This window comes from Archocentrus centrarchus, chromosome 3, assembly GCF_007364275.1.
Source record: "Archocentrus centrarchus isolate MPI-CPG fArcCen1 chromosome 3, fArcCen1, whole genome shotgun sequence".
Classification (NCBI taxonomy): domain Eukaryota; kingdom Metazoa; phylum Chordata; class Actinopteri; order Cichliformes; family Cichlidae; genus Archocentrus; species Archocentrus centrarchus.
This window is the reverse complement of record NC_044348.1, coordinates 27828920-27846831: the sequence shown is the minus strand read 5'-3', so window position 1 is coordinate 27846831 and position 17912 is coordinate 27828920. Positions and strand designations below refer to the sequence as shown.

Below are 17912 nucleotides of genomic sequence, written 5' to 3'. Positions count from 1 at the left end.
CTTTCCTGGTCCGCCGTTGCTCAGCAACATGTCCGCTTTGTTTACAACCGGGATCAGCTGATCGCGCTAAGGCCGGCCGGCATAACAACCAGAACAACTAACACTCCTGAAGAACTTTGGAGACGGACACACCGAGGATGCAGAGGAGGAACAAAACAGCGCACAGGAAAAGCAAGGGCCAAGCGTCGGAGACTTATGGAGAAGACGGGATATAAGCCGCGTCTCCCCTCTCTCATCATGGGCAACGTAAGATCGCTGGCTAACAAGATGGACGAGCTTACAGCGTTAGTCAGGAGTCAGAGAGAGTATCGGGAATGCAGCCTAATTTGCTTTTCAGAGACATGGCTACACCAGGATATTCCAGATGACAACATTTCCATTGATGGTTTTCAAACTATTCGAGCTGACCGGAGCTACACTGAGAGCGGTAAGTGCAGAAGAAGAAGAAGAAGAAGAAGAAGAAACAGCCTTTATTGTCCCACAGAGGGGAAATTTGGGTGTAATAGCAGCCGCAGTTATTATAAATATAAATAAAGATATAATAATTCACACTATTAAGAAAAGAATATATATAAAATCAACAAACAATATTAACCTTAATACTACTAATAATAATAACACTATATACAATGTACATGATGTGCCTGTGTGTTGAACCTTAACAGGCCAGACTATTTACAGTATATTATATATTATCCTACATTGTGTAGGCTATTGTGGTTTTTGTTGGGAGCAGTGATGGTTATAAAGTCTTACAGCTGCTGGGAGGAAGGATCTGCGGTAACGCTCCTTTGTGCATTTAGGATGCAGCAGTCTGTCACTGAAGGAGCTCTCCAGCTCAGCAACAGTTTCATGCATGGGATGGGAGACCTTGTCCATCAGTGATGTTATTTTGGTCAGAGTCCTTCTGTCTCCCACCACCTGCACTGAGTCGAGAGGACATCCTAGGACAGAGCTGGCTTTCCTGATGAGCTTGTCTATCCTCTTCCTCTCAGCTGTAGACAAGCTGCTGCTCCAACATACTGCTGCATAGAAGATGGCTGATGCCACCACAGAGTCATAGAAGGTCTTCAGGAGTGTCCCCTGCACTCCAAAAGACCTCAGCCTTCTCAGCAGGTAGAGTCTGCTCTGACCCTTCCTGTAGAGCGCATCAGTGTTATGAGTCCAGTCCAGTTTATTGTTTAGGTGAACACCCAGGTACTTATAAGAGTCCACTATCTCAATGTCCACTCCCTGGATGTTCACCGGTGTCCGTGTGGTGGGTCTGCGCCTGCGGAAATCCACCACCAGCTCCTTGGTTTTAGCGGCGTTGATCAGGAGGTGGTTCCGCTGGCACCAGCCCACAAAGTCCTGAGTCCACTGTCTGTACTCTGAGTCATCCTCACCTGTGATGAGGCCAACTATGGCAGAGTCGTCAGAGAACTTCTGCAGATGGCAGCGTGGGGAGTTGATGGAGAAGTCTGCAGTGTAGAGGGTGAAGAGGAACGGTGCCAGCACAGTTCCCTGTGGGGCCCCCGTACTGCAGACCAGCCTGTCAGAGACACAGCCCTGTGTCCTCACGTACTGTGGGCGGTCAGTGAGGTAGTCCAGTATCCACTCGGAGATGTGGTGGTCCACTCCTGACAGTTCCAGCTTGTCTCTCAGAAGTCCTGGCTGGATGGTGTTAAAAGCACTGGAGAAATCAAAGAACATGATCCTCACAGTGCTTCCAGGCTTCTCCAGGTGGGTCAGAGCTCGGTGCAGGAGGTAGATGATGGCGTCATCCACCCCGATGCCAGGCCGGTAGGCGAACTGCAGCGGGTCCAACGAAGACGACACCATGAGGCGTAGATGGTTGAGGACCAGCCTCTCGAGGGTCTTCATTAGATGCGATGTCAGGGCTACCGGCCTGTAGCTGCTAAGATCCTTTGGATGTTTGGTCTTTGGTACCGGTACCACACAGGAGGTCTTCCACAGTTGTGGTACTTTCCCCAGCTTCAAGCTCAGGTTGAACATGTATCCCATGATGCCACACAGCTGATCTGCGCAGCACCTCAGGAGCCTGGAGCTGATGCCGTCTGGACCAGCAGCCTTTCGCACCTTGATCTTACGTAGCTCCTTCCTCACATGATGAGTTGAGAGGGACAAGATGGAGGTGGGGGATGGGGGTTGTGAGATGGAGTCCTCAGAAGTGAAGGGGGTGGGTGATGGCTGAGAGCTGAGAGGTGTGAGGTCCCAAGAAGAAGAAAGGTTGGCAGTCATTAAAGATGGTGGGGCTGACAGCAGGGGGGACTGGGCTGGGGGAGGGGTGGGTGGCTGGTCAAACCTGTTAAAGAACTGGTTCAGGTTGTTAACCCACTCTAAGTCTCCCACAACCCTAGGGCTTGGTTTGTGGCCTGAAATTGAGTTCAAACTCCTCCAAACCCCACTGATGTTGCTCTGCTGTAGCTGGTCCTCCATCTTCTTCCTGTAGATGTTTTTTCCATCCCTGATTTTCCTTCTCAGATCCTTCTGCACGGCTCTCAGCTCCTCCTTATTTCCTGATCTAAAGGCTCTCTTCTTCTCCTTCAGGAGAGCCTTTATTTCAGAGTTGATCCAGGGTTTGTTGTTTGAAAAACACCGTACCCTCCTGGTGGGCACAGTGTTTTCCACGCAGAAATTCATGTAATCAGTGATGCAGTCCGTGATGCTGTCGATGTCCTCCCCATGAGGGGCACAAAGCTCTTCCCACACAGTGGAGCTAAAGCAGTCTCTCAGAGCTTCTTCAGTCTCCTCAGACCATTTCTTCACTGTGTGTGTCACAACTGGTTCTCTGTGTACCAAGGGTTTGTACACAGGCTGGAGATGAACCAGGTTGTGATCTGAGCCCCCCAGGGGAGGCAGAGGTGATGAGCTGTATGCCTCCTTGATGTTGGCATACAGTAGATCCAGTGTGTTGGTATTCCTGGTGTGGCAGGTGACATACTGGGTGAAGGTGGGGAGAGTGGAGGACAGGGAGACGTGGTTAAAGTCCCCTGAGATCAGAAAGAGGGCCTGTGGGTGCTGTGTTTGGAGTCTGCTGGTAGTAGCATGGAGGACATCGCAGGCTGCAGCAGCGTTAGCAGAGGGCAGCACATACACAGTTATCACAATAACATGTGAAAACTCCCGAGGAAGATAGTGCGGTCTCATACCAACAGCGAGCAGTTCAATGTCCTTACTGCAGAGCGTCTCTTTGATGGTTAGATGTCTGGAGTTGCACCATCTATCGTTTACAAACACAGCCAGACCCCCGCCCCTCTTCTTACCACTCTCCTTGGTTCTGTCGGCACGGATCAAATGAAAGCCGTCCATGTTTATGTGTGAGTCCGGGGTTAGCTCGGTTAGCCACGTCTCCGTCAGGCACATGAGGCTGCTCTCCCGGTAGCTCCTTTGATGTCGCTCGTCCACTTTGTTGGGAAGAGATCTCACGTTTCCCATGATGATGGACGGGATGACGGGCCTGTACCTTCTCCCCTGGCAACGACGACCTATGCCCGCACGTCTCCCGCGTCTCTTCCTTCTCAGTTCGCGGGGAATATCGAGTCGTTCTGCAGGAGTAGGCACAGCGGAGCTTCCGATGGAGATCAGCTGGTCCTGAGAGTAAACAATAGGAGCGTGGCCACTCTCGCAGTCTCCAAACATAAACACCATAAAAAGGGTAAATAAAAACAAAGTTTTCCAGAAAAAAGTCTGCTCCATCATGAGGAAAAAGAGCAGAAGATACAGAAACACAAAAACACATCTAATACTAAACAAAATGAGAAAAAACACGGAATTAGTGCGGAGCTGCTGAAACTGGCTGCCTGCTCGCGCGGCGCCGGAAGTAAGAAGAGGAGGAGGGCTAGCTGTTCTAGTTAATAACCGCTGGTGTAACCCTGGCCACATTACCATCAAGGAACGTGTGGGTTGCCCGGATATCGAGCTGTTGGCTGTGGGACTGAGGCCATATTATTTACCAAGGGAGTTCTCCCATGTTATTATTGTGGCTGTTTACGCCCCCCCCTCTGCCAACCCGACGTCGGCGTGTGACGTCATTCACTCAACATTAGCGTGTTTACAAACTCAACACCCAACTGCCCTTATTGCAATTTCAGGTGACTTCAATCATGTCACCATGGAAAAGACACTCTCAAACTTCACCCAGTATGTGAACTGTCCCACCAGAGAGGAGAGAACACTGGACCTGCTGTATGCTAATGTTAAGGATGCATACAGCTGCTCCCCCCTCCCCCCTCTAGGGAGGTCAGACCACAACTTGGTGAAGCTCAGCTCCCGCTATGTGCCACTGGTGAAAAGTCAGCCTGTGACCACACGGTCAATTAAGAGATGGTCTGACAACACTTATGAAGCACTGCAGGACTGCTTTGAGGTGACAGACTGGCCAGCACTCTGTGAGCCTCATGGACAGGACATCGACAGGCTCACAGAATGCATCACAGACTACATTAACTTCTGTGTGGACACCATTGTTCCTACCAGGATTGTAAAATGCTACCCAAACAACAAGCCGTGGGTAACAAAGGACATTAAAGCACTTCTCAACAATAAGAAGAAGGCCTTCAGGGCTGGCAACAGGGAGGAGGTGAGAACGATCCAGAGGGAACTCAAAACAACAATTAGGGAGGCTAAAAACAATTATAGGAGGAAGCTGGAGCTGAAACTCCAGCAGAACAACATGAGGGAGGTATGGAGTGGAATAAGAACCATCACTGGCTTCAGGACCAGCAACAACAGGGGAATGGAGGGCAGTGTGGACAGGGCCAATGAGCTAAATCTGTTCTTTAACAGGTTTGACACTGCAGGCTCTGTCATCCCTCGTCCAGACAGCTCTGCTGCCGGTCTCCAGAAGTCCACTCCACCCCCACCCACCCCCACACTTCACAATAGCCTGCTTCCTTCCTGTGATGGCCCTCTTGACGTCTCCACCCCTCCCCCACCCGCCACCTCTACAGTTAGTCTCACTGCTGACCAGGTGAGAAGACAACTTAAGAGACTCCACAAAAACAAGGCTGCAGGCCCTGACGGGGTCTCCCCCAGGGTGCTTAAAGCCTGTGCCACCCAGCTTTGTGGAGTACTGCACCATGTCTTCAATATGAGCCTGGATCTTCAGAGGGTCCCTGTGATGTGGAAGACATCTTGCATCGTTCCGGTCCCGAAGATGACGCGACCCAGTGACGTCAAGGATTACAGGCCAGTGGCACTGACTTCCCACATAATGAAGACCATGGAGAGGCTCGTCCTGGATCAGCTCCGGCCCATTGTCCAGTCATTTCTGGACCCCGTCCAGTTCGCCTACCAGCCCCGCCTGGGAGTTGAGGATGCCATTATCTACCTGCTAAACCGAGTCTACGCTCACCTGGACAAGCCGGCCAGCACTGTGAGGGTCATGTTCTTTGACTTCTCAAGTGCATTCAACACCATTCAGCCTGCTCTTCTGGGTGATAAGTTGACAGCGATGCAGGTAGATGTCCCCCTTGTGTCCTGGATTGTTGACTACCTGACTGGCAGACCACAGTATGTACGGCTGCAGCACTGTGTGTCTGACAGAGTAGTTAGCAACACTGGAGCCCCACAAGGGACTGTCCTCTCTCCCTTCCTCTTCACCCTCTACACCACAGACTTCAGCTACTGCTCAGAGACCTGCCATCTTCAAAAGTTTTCTGATGACTCTGCAATAGTTGGATGTATCAGCAGGGGTGATGAGGATGAGTACAGGAGGACAGTGAAGGACTTTGTCGCATGGTGCAAGCGGAACCATCTAGAGCTCAACGTGACAAAGACAAAGGAACTGGTGGTGGACTTGAGGAAAGACAAGGCACCGGTGGCCCCTATGTCCATCGGAGGGGTCAGTGTGGACACCGTTGAGGACTACAAATATCTGGGAGTACACATTGACAACAAACTGGACTGGGCTAAGAACACTGATGCCCTATACAGGAAGGGCCAAAGTCGCCTCTATTTTCTGAGACGCCTGAGGTCCTTCAACATCTGCCGGACTATGCTCAGGATCTTCTATGAGTCTGTGGTGGCGAGTGCCATCCTCTATGCTGTTGCATGCTGGGGCAGCAGACTGAGGGCGGCAGACGCCAACAGACTCAATAAACTGATCCACAAAGCCAGTGATGTGGTGGGAGTGGAGCTGGATTCGCTTATGGCAGTGTCGGAGAGGAGGATGCTGTCTAAGCTGCAGGCCATTATGAACAATGGCTCCCACCCACTCTACAACACAGTGATGGGACACAGGAGCACATTCAGTGCAAGACTCATCCCACCAAAATGCACCACAGAGCGCCACAGGAGGTCATTTCTACCTGTGGCCATCAGACTCTATAACTCCTCCCTTAATAGGTGACATTGTGGTTCATCAGTGTCATTCACTTATCAGTATTCAATTGTACATAAAATTGTTTAAATTTCCATATACATTGTACATACACTATATACATTGTACATTGTACATACACTTATACATTGTACAAAAAAGGACTGTGCATATATATATAATGACACCTATTTAAAAATTTTTGCACTCACAATTTTCATATGTGTATAGATTTAGATGTGTATATAGTCAAAATATCTCTTTAGTCTTTATACTTTTATGCCTTTAGTGTATGTTATTGTGTTTTAGGTTTACTCGTTTAAATGAAACGGTTGCAGCTGTAACAGTAGTAATTTCCCTTTGGGATCAATAAAGTATTCTGACTGACTGACTTCCCAGATGTCTCAACCCCCATTCACACCTTTGTTCCAGTGACCTCAATAGGTCATATAAAACAGTGGTCTGAAGTCCTATATTGGTTTCATCTGAAACCACTGATTGAAATGACCCACGCCTCTATTCACATCTTGGCACATGTGATTATGCACATGAACAACAGAGGGTCATAACCACCTCCAGGGGACTACGCCCACAGGGGTTTAAATACCTGGTTTTCTCCGCCATTTGGTTGAGAACTGAAATAGCCTTTCCTTCAAGAAACAAAAAGAAGTCCAGTTGCCTTTTTTCAAGCTCCAGAGACTACTATGACCTGGATGGCTGAGATTCTACACAGACAATGTAGACGATTTTGTCTAAAATTCTAGCTACGGGGCTGTTGCCCATTTTAGTTAAACGGAGAACGAACTTTTGCTCCTTTTTGTGGTTTAATTTTAAGTCCTTAATTCAAAATAAGCTGTTAAAACAAGCATAACACATTTCAACATCAAGGAATACAGCTGAGCGAATGATTAATTTCCACCTACATTAAGTGAGACATTAATGTTTGATAAAACTATCCAGTTATAAAGCTTAACTTTAATTTCAGGAGTTTGCTTATCACAGGAGCACTTCCACCCTTCGTTGGTCTGTGTAGTAGACTGATGGGAAAATAAACAAAATTTTGAAGTTTAAGCTTATGCATATTGATTCATTCATCAACCAAACTTAAATTAATATTTCTCATGTTAAATATTTAAATGTGATTAAAATACGATTCATTTCGATTAATTAATTACAAAGCTTGTAATTAATTAGATAAATTTTTTTAATCGAGTCCCACCCCTATTAGGAATACGTATCACACCTAAATTTGATCAAATTTACAAGACCAACTTTTCCCTGCTGTTTGAACGCATTCGGCTAGACTTAGAGAGATGGAACACACTTCCTGTATCTTGGATAGGGCATATCACACTTGAAAATGAATGTTCTTCCCAGGTTGCTCTATCCAAAGTAAATGATCCCAGTGATGTTTACTCATAAGGCTCTAAGACAATTAAATAGCTGGTTTAGTTCTTTTATATCAAAATGGCCACACTATGTCACTCGTCAGTAGAGGGAGGTCTTGACCTCCCAGACAGTCAAAACTATCAACTTAGTGCACATTTACGTGTCAGATTTAAGTCCCATAAATCTGTATGTACCAATCCAATTACAATAACCATGGCTTTGGCATGGCAAACAATCAGAAAATTAGAGGGTAGGTCACAAATAACTTCAGTTTTTACTCCAATATTTGGAAACCCAGATATTTTACCTGGAATAATAGATAACAATTTTACAAACTGGATTGATACGGGAATGTCTAAATTAAAGGATTTTTTAGAAGGACCTAATCTGATGTCATTTCATCAACTAATTGAAAAATACTGTAGTGTTACTGATGATGATGAATGGAACAATGTTTGGAGAAATGTAAAAACCCTAAGTGTCTGTAACAGAGTCAAAGCAAATCAACTTATGATTATTCACAGGGCTCATATTTTGCCTTGTTTAAGGCAAAAATTCAAACCCACTTCAACTTCACTGCTTGAAATGTGAGACTGAGACTGGTACCCTTACCTATTGCTTCTGGTCTTGTATTAAAGTGAAACGATTCTGGCAGATCATTGGTGGGGAAATGAACAAGATTCTGTTTGTTAATTTAAATAATAATCCCTTATTCTTGTTACTTGGAATAACTGATCCTGTTATCAGTGAGAAATATAGGAGAACGCTCAGAATATTGGCTTTTTGTGCTAGAAAATGCCTTCTCCTTAATTGGATAATCGAGAAAATCCCTTCCAAGATACAATGGCAGAAAGTTATGTAGATAACTTGGCATGTCGGTTGCATTATAAGGATGATGTGTTTGATAAAAAATGGAAAACCTTTTTGACATATATTAGGCTGAAAATTTCCACAATTCTTGTAAGAAGAATCACACTGTAGTCACACTGTAGTACCGAGGTATACTGTCTTGTAATATGCAATATTCTTTCTAAGTGCTATCTACTTTTTTGTATCTTTTCATAAATGCAGCTATTATTTGACTATGCCTCCTGAAAGTGTATGTGGGCCAATTGTAGTGTTTTTTTGTTTTGTTTGTTTTGTATGTTTATATTCTATATATTTGTTAAAAAAACAATAAATATATTATTACAAAAAGTTAATGGGGGGTGGGGTAAACTGTAAGAATCTCACATTATAAAGGACTTAATGGTGAAATGTCAGAAGGCAGTTAAGGAAGCAAACGCGCTTATTAATCTGACCTCATTTTGAAGATCCATTCTAACTCTAGGGTGCTTTTCAATATTATTGACTTACTTGTTAACCTCCCTTCTAGTCTCTGTAATGAGGCTTTCCATGATAAGTGTTTTCAAGTGTTTTAAATATTTAATATTCTTTAACAAAGGGACAGGGACCAAGCTATCACTGTTAATAATTTGAGTTTGATGAGATGTTTTCAAGACAGTTCTCCAACACTTTCATCTGCACCCTCCATGTTACAAATGATTCAGCAATCGGTGCACGTGTTACATTCTGGTAAGTAGTTTAACTTATTTTTAGAACATGCAGATACTCATGTTCACAACAATATCCATTTTCTAACCTTGTCCTTGGTAAAAATGTGATTCTGGGTTTTCAATCCAGTGTATTTTTTCTGCTATATAATACTAAAACAAGATTCATTTATACCCTGATGACACACATTTGTATCTTGATTAGTTGTACACCAAATTAACAAACAAACACCAGGTTGCATTTCTGATTTTCTTTTGGAGTGGATGTTGAACACAGGCAGTGGAATAAGTTGTAATAAGTAAAAAGATGCAACAACTAATTAGTAATTACTTGTAACAATTAAAAAATGTTGTCTATTTGTATAAACTAAACTATGAAATAGTTTGAAAGTGCCTAAGAGCAAACTCATATCTGCAATATTATTCCATTTAATACTTGTACTATATATGCAGTTTTTTGTTTTGTCTTTTTTTTTTATTCCCTTTATTCTCTTCACTCTAACTATGGTGTCGTTTACACGAGACCGTTTTCATTTTGAAACGGTGTCATTTTGATGCGTTTCGGCCTTGCGTTTACACGACAACGGTGTCGTTTTGATGCGTTTCGCCCTTCTGTTTACACGACAACAGAGTGAAAACGATGTGTTTCAGAAACGGGGTCCAGAGTGGAGCGTTTCAGAAACACACCGGCTTGCGTTTTCGTGTAAACACTTGAAACCGGGATGATTTGAAAACGCTCGACTCGCACATGCGCACTATGGTTGCGACGGCCACAGTTTTTCGCGCACGCGCAAACTGATAAACAGTACTCGCGGATTCACGAGTGCTTCTTATGCTTTTCTTGTGTTTTTACCGTTTTGTAATTCAGCGTTGTGTGCAGCAGCGATCCAACCTCATCATCGGTCCACACAAAACCTCTCACATTGGCCGTTTTGTAAGTAATGAACAATTTGCCGCACTACCTACTGTGTCACTCCACGCATGCGCGTCTTGCATAAACAAACTTTGCAAAGAGAAAACCAACGCCAACCTGTGGCCTGGCATGAGAACTACATCGTTTTCATCGTTTCACATGTCCTCGTGTAAACGCGGATCGTTTCTGAAACGCCATCGTGTAAACGAAAGGCTGAAACGCATCAAAACGACACCGTTTCCAGTGAAAACGGCTTCGTGTAAACGGCACCTATGTCTTTCCATGTAACTGGAGCTTGAAAAAATGCACATAGACTTCTTTAAAGTTTCTTGAAGACGTTTCACCTCTCATCCAAAAAGTCCCAGGTATTTAAACCCCAGTGGGGGTTGTCCCCTGGAGGTGTTCGCTGACCTACTATTTGTTCATGTGCATAATCACATGTGCCAAGGTGTGAAAAAAAAAAGCCTGTCATTACAATAGTGGTGTCTTTATTCGTTGGCTATGTACCACAGGCTTTTAAGGTGGCAGTAATTAAACTATTACTTAAAAAGTCATCACTTGACCCAGCTGTCTTAACTAATTATAGGCCAACTCATCATCTGCAGAGGAATGTTTTATTTGAAGAGTTTCAGTCAGGTTTCACAATTCATTACAGAACAGAAACAGCATTAGTGAAGGTTACAGATGATCTTCTTATTGCCTCTGATAGTGGAGTCATATCTGTGCTTGTCCTGCTAGACCTCAGCATAGCTTTTGATGCTGTTGACCATATCAATTTATTACAGAGATTAGAGCATACATAGGTATTAAAGGTACTGTGCTGCATTGGTTTGAATCATATTTATCTAATAGACTCCAAGTTGTTCAAGTAAATGGGGAGTCTTCTTTACACACTAAGGTTAATTATGGAGTTCCACAAGGTTCTGTGCTAGGGCCAATTTTATTTACACTATACATGCTTCCCTTAGGTAGTATTATTAGAAAGCATTACATACATTTTCATTGTTATGCAGATGATACCCAGCTTTATCTATCCATGAAGCCAGATGACACACATCACTTAGTTAAACTGCAGGAATGTCTTAACGATATAAAGGCCTGGGTGACCTATAATTTTCTGCTTCTAATTCAGATAAATCTGAAGTTCTTGTACTCGACACTATAAATCTTAGAAACATGTTGTCTTACCAGATACTTACTCTGGATGGCATTACCTTGGTCTCCAGTAACACTGCGAGACACCTTGGGAGTGATTTTTGACAAGGATATGTCCTTCAATGCCCATATTAAGCAAATATGTAGGACTGCTTTTTTGCATTTGCGCAATATTTCTACAATTAGAAACATCCTTTCTCAGAGTGATGCTGAAAAGCTAATTCATGCATTTATTACTTCTAGGCTGGGCTATTCTAATTCATTACTATCAGGCTGTCCTAAAAGCTCCCTGAAAAGCCTTCAGCTGATCCAAAATGCTGCAGCTAGATTACTGACAGGTACTAGAAAGACAGCAGATTTCGCCCATATTGACATCTCTTCATTGGCTTCCTGTTAAATCCAGAATAGAATTTAACATCCTTCTCCTCACATACAAGGTCTTGAATAATCAGGTCCCATCTTATCTTAAAGACCTCATAGTACTGTATCACTCCAATAGAGTACTTCACTCTCAGACTGCTGGCTTACTTGTGGTTCCTAGGATACTTAAGAGTTGAATGGGAGGCAGAGCCTTCAGCTTTCAGGCCCCTCTTCTGTGGAACCAGCTCCCAATATGGATTAGGGAGACAGACACCCTCTCTATTTTTTAAGCTTAGGCCTAAAACCTTCCCTTTTGATCAAGCTTGTATTTAGGGTTGGATCAAGTGACCCTGAACCACCCCTTAGTAATGCTGCTATAGACCTAGGCTGCTGGGGGGGGGGGGGGGGGGGGGGGGGGGGGGGGGGGGGGGGGGCATGATGCGTGAAGTATTTCTTTTCATTCACCTCTTTTTACTCTATTTATACACCGCTCCGCATTTAATCGTTAGTTATTAATCTCTGGCTCTCAAGAATGCACCATGAAATTTACCTCATTGTTCAGTTAAAAAAAAAGGATAATCAATGTTAAAAACAATAGAAAATGTATCTGCAGAAAGATTATTAAAAATATGACAGGTAATTATATGATGACCGGTAACAAGATTCAAATCAGTAAATAAAATAAAAAGAACATGTGGTCCAAAATAAAAATGTACCGAGAATAAAGAGAGTCAATGTTCAGGCCCAGAGTGAAAACAAGATCTAAAACATGTCCCTTGTTGTGAGTGGGGCTTGAAACATGCTGTGTAAAATTAAAAGATTCCATCCGACTGATGAATTTTGCTGCAGTTTTATCTGTAGCATCATCTATGTGGAAATTTAAAATCACCTACAATAAGAAGTTTACACAATTTGAAAGTCAAAAGAAATCAATGAACTCTTTGAAAAATACAGGACATGGGAAAGGTGTACGGTATATTTAAATGCAGTAAAAGGGATTTGTTTTTCCAACTTTAATAATCTGGAGATCAAACGAAGTGAAGGTTTCTGTACTCACCCATCAGCATATCAAACTACTTTAAAAAACTGTGACGGCCTCCACCACATCCAGAGGAACAAGGTGCACTGAGAAATGAATAATCCTTAGGACACAGTCTCAATGAAGGGGGCAGTTTCACTCACTCAATCAGTTTCACTCACAGTGGGGAGGATATCAAATCCGCTGTCTCCATCAAGGAAACACTTGATGGAGACAGCGGGTCCTGCCAAAAGCATCCAGTGAGGCATCCTTAATGTATCCTGATGATTCAACAAAACAGCAAGATTTTGCAACAATTCCTTCTCTCCAAAGCAGTCTGTTTCACCTGGACTCCAGCCCTTCTCCCCCCTCCTCCATCTGCATCCGTGGGTGGTCACCGAGTAGCACCACCGGCCTCGGCTAATGGGACATAACTGAGGCCGCTGAGGGTGCGATTCACCAAGACACAGAAAAGAAATGCTGTGATTTCCCATAGCAGCTCAGATGTGTAATAGAGCTTGATGATCCTACACCCAGTGAGGAGAAAGACCATCACATACCAGCAGGAAAGCCAACAACAAAACAAACACAACAGACCAACGGGTAGCAGCAGCGGCAAAGCCAAACACAGGCGCTATCTTGGAAGCGCCAAGGTCACCCATCAACAGGACAGGTATCTTCTCCTTTGTGCAAGAAGGAATAGAATAAGCACTGCCAGAGCCCTACAAAAAATGACCCTACTGCAGGCCACTGGTGTGAATATCTCCGACCAAGCAATCCCTTCATTACTTCATGAGGGTGGCCTAAGGACCAGACGTCCTCTGGTGAGCCCTGCCCTCACTGTCCGGCACCATGAAGGCCAATTGACATTTGTAGCCGTTAATGTGTTGAAAGCTTTTGAATTTCACCAAAACACCTTTCTATTAAACATTTTAATTTGGATTTTGATCTCCTGCCTGTGTGTTTTGAGTCTGTGTATGTGATGACATAGTTATGCGCGTGTGTGCTCCAGCCACGATCTGAAATTTTTACAAATGTTATTTTGAGGGTGTAAGGCTAATGCTAGCATGCTAAATCAGCAGGGTGCTAGAAAAGAATAAAATAAATCTCTGCCATACTTTGTGAATGGCAGGGATTCTGCTCTTTTATCGGGTCGGCCAGGCCTAGCAGACGCACAACACACACAGCTCGTGGTTTTCTGTATTTCTGTATTACAAGTATGAATATATCTGTTTGTGTTTAAATGGTGTTTTGAAAATGTGGTTTCCAGTACTTGTTTTTTGTGTACTAGGATAAATTTCAATACTTAGCAGAGGCTGTCAGATGTAATCATAGATGCCTGTTAATATAATTTTAGTGCAACTAGGTTTAAATGTTGAACTGTGAATTTTTATGTTGCATTTCAAAACAGTGATATCTGGGATCCTGGTTACAAATGAGAATTTGTTTGCCTGATTGATTGTTTGAGTGTATGTATTATTTATGTATTATTTTTCTAAGTTGTATTTTTAGTGATATATTATTTTTATGCTTCTTATTAAATTTTAAAAGCTGAAACTGACATGTTTAAAGGACCAGTTAATTTTTTTTTATTTATTACATTATTATGCTACTTAGAGTTACAAAATGCTGCTTGTCTGCTAGCCAGGCCTAGCAGACAAGCAGCTCATGGTTTTCTGTATTTCTGTATTACAGTTGGTTGACACTAAAAAAAAAAAAAAAAAAAAAAGAGATCCAGTACTGTCTCCTGTCATGCAGACATCAGCAGCTGTAACACACACACACAGGCTACACGTAGAATACCAGAATTGGCAGTCCACCACTGGCACCCTGTGCTTTTCACAGATGAGAGCGGGATCTCCCTGAACACATGTGACAGACATGAAAGGGTCTGGAGAACATCGTTCAGCATGACCTTTTTGGTGATGGGTCAGTCATGGTCTCGGGAGGCATATCCATGTCCACAGGTAGAGGTTTTGCACTGGGAGTGACCTCATTTTGAGATGCTTCTCTAACATTTAATGGTCATGAAATATGTCTAACCCCCACCACCACCAAAAGTTAAATACAAGGGAGCATCTTGAGCACTTTGGAGAAAAGGTTGTGTAGTAAGAGTGATTTTGATTTTGTTTGCTCCTCATTGTCTTTGAAAAGCAAAAGCTAACAAAAATATATAAGTAAAATTTTTAATCTGTATGTTTGCCACATCTCAGCACATTAAATGCTGTTCTGTCAGATGCTGCTGGTGTGTCAGATATGCACAAGGTTTTTTTTTTTTTTTTTTGCGTCAGAGCCTTGGCTTACTGATGTAATACTGGACATAATATGGATGTAATACACAGACATAATTATTCTTTGAGAGCAAATATTTCTTGAATTAAGAAATTAAGAAACTTCCAGTGTTTCTGCATCTGAAGTTTCAACCAATTGTCTGTAAAACACCTATGGTACTGGTATAATGCTCTATTAATCTTTATCTATTTTTATTTTTAAAAAAAATTCTGTGTATCTTATTTATTTATTATGTGAGGGAAAGTCCTGTCAGCTGTTGTGCTGAGAGGGTTATGGTCATCCATCTGACCTGTAGATGCAAACTGCAACTTAACTGTTTGGCTGAGGCAAAACAACTGCAAGGCAGTTATTTTTAATATTGGCCAAGAAGAAAACATTTTAAAGCCACTTTAATTATCTGTTAATGATAAAGAATCTATACTGTAAAGATACAGAATTTTCTGTTTTACCATTTACGGAAAAGTCCATGAATACCGAAAAAAAGACCCTGGATAATATTGGATAATATCGGATAATAATTTTTACAGTCTACACTGGTGCTGTGTGTCCTGGGTTCCTCCTGGTACACACCAATGCCCCGCCTCATGTGGTGAAAGTATGCAAATAGTTCCTGGAAGATGAATGAATTGATACCACTGACTGCCCCCCACACTCGCCTAAGCAAATCCAATAGAGCACCTCTAGGACATCATGTTTTCTTCCATCTGATGCTGCTAGGTTGCACCTCAGACTGTCCAGAAGTTCAGTGATGCCTTGGTCCAGATCTGGGAGGAGATTCCCCAAGACACCATCTGTTGTCTCATTGGGAGCATGCCCTGATGTTGTCAGATGTGCATAAAAACACATGCGGGCCATACAAACTATTGAGTACCATTCTGAGCTGCTGCGATGAAATTTCGTCACAATGGACTAGCCTGCCGCATCATTATTTTCACTTTGAATTCAGCCCTCTGTAGGTTGATAATTTTCCTTTCCGTCAATCAATGTGGCATCCTTTTGTTCCTAACACATTACCCATTCCATATCATTATAGATATCCAGCAAGATTTTTTTCCCATTAAGGTCTGATGTATTTTCAGTGTTATTTTTTTAGCAGTATATTAACAACTTTTGGAAAACTTTCACTGAAAACTGCTCACATCAAGTGTAAAAACAATTGCTTGCAACTGCAATGAATACATGTGAAAACTCATGGCAGCATTTATGACAGCACTTGTTATGAGCTTGTTACTCACAGGCATAGTCTGACCACCATGCAAGCTGTTGATGGCGGCCTGCGCTTCTGCATGGCTGGAGAACTTGACAAAGGCACAGCCTGTACAGACAGAAAAAGAAAAAGAGAGGAGAGGGGGAACATCAGCAGGATGGCCTTGAATACCATTGTTTTCATGTTATCTGGTGTGTAAATATATTCTGCCACTTGTGTGTTGAGTGCATAACTGAATAAATCAGGCTAATTGTACTAAAGGCATTAGCTGCCTGGAACATCCTGCCTCTTGCCCATTTCTAATTTGACCCCCTCCACTTTAGAGCATGGAGCCAAGGCATTTACTATTATGGCTTGTTTGTGATTATTAATCTGTTTAATATTTACACATTGTGATTTGTGTGCAGTCACTCATAAAAGAGATTATGATGACAAAGGCATAGCATTATAATCTGCCTATCTAACCGAATCTTTGCTCACATATAATTTCAGACGAGGGGGGTGCTTTGCTCAAGGGACATTCAAATCATCTTAAATCTGTTTTGTAGTTAATACACAAAAGAAAAGTCAACATAAAAAGTTCGCCAGAAGACAAGGGAAGAGGCATTGGTAGAATTATTCTGGAGCCACATTACATTAAAAATTCAAATGATATTAAAAATAATTCAAGTTGATAATGCAATAATATTACAACATGAGTTTTGGATCGCTGCATGACCAAAGTGTATCTGTTAGTATAGTGCCAGTAAGAACAGGCGCTATACTAATATAATAAAAAGAAAGCTGGTGACCTGAAATGCAGTGGAACTGAAATGTGGTAATTTTACAAAAAGCCATTAAATGAAACAAGAGCTATTTCTCTAAGCTTTATGGTTGTCATAGACCGCACAGGATATTCTGTTATGTCCTATTCTTATCCTTGCCTTCAGGTAGCTCATGTGTTAAGTCAAGAGATACCTAATTAACAAACTCATGGATTAATTCCGCCCATTTTTTATTAATTGAGTAGCACCAGTGTCAAAGAAGCAGATAGACTTTTCCTGGGTTTAATCCCTGGTTTCTTGTGAACTGCAGATACCTGTTTTAAAAATACACTATATTGCCAAAAGTATTTGCTCATCTTCCTTCACATGCATAGGAATTTGAAGGAAGGAATTTGATTCTTAATCAAATTCCTTCCTTCATAAGGTAACCTTAATAAGGTAAGGTAAAGTTTATTTATAGAGTGCCTTTCACAGACAAGAAAAGTCACAAAGCGCTGAACAAACAGTCAATATAAAAAATGAATTACACCTTTGCATTAAAAGAGGAAGAGCAGTAAAACAACAGATTTAAAAAAGTTTTCAACTGTTTTTTAAAAGAAATGACGCAGTCAGCTAGGCGAAGTTCAAGGGGCAAGTTGTTCCAGAGCTTGGGAGCTATAGCTTGAAAAGATCTGTCGCCTCTAGTCCTTAATCTTGTACGTGGGGGAATTAAGAGGTTTTGATCTACTGATCGAAGGCACCACGCAGGGATGTATTTAACCAGTAACTGGGATAAATAGTCAGGGACTTCTCCATTTAAAGCTTTATATGTCAGCAGAAGGATCTTAAATTGAATTCTAAAATTAACCGGAAGCCAATGTAAAGAGAACAGAATAGGAGTAATGTGTGCTCGTTTGCTAGAACAAGTTAGAAGTCTAGCAGCTGCATTTTGTATCATTT

The 17912-nt window shown here is 42.6% G+C and overlaps 1 protein-coding gene across 1 annotated transcript in view; it reads right to left on the bottom strand.

The window, feature by feature from the left end:
* celf6 (CUGBP Elav-like family member 6) overlaps positions 1–17912 on the bottom strand; it is a 163422-nt gene that overhangs the window by 35198 nt on the left and 110312 nt on the right. Inside the window, exon 5 of the mRNA XM_030718528.1 lies at positions 16238–16317. Within this exon, the coding sequence (XP_030574388.1) occupies positions 16238–16317 (80 nt within the window). The remainder of the gene's footprint in view (positions 1–16237; positions 16318–17912) is intronic.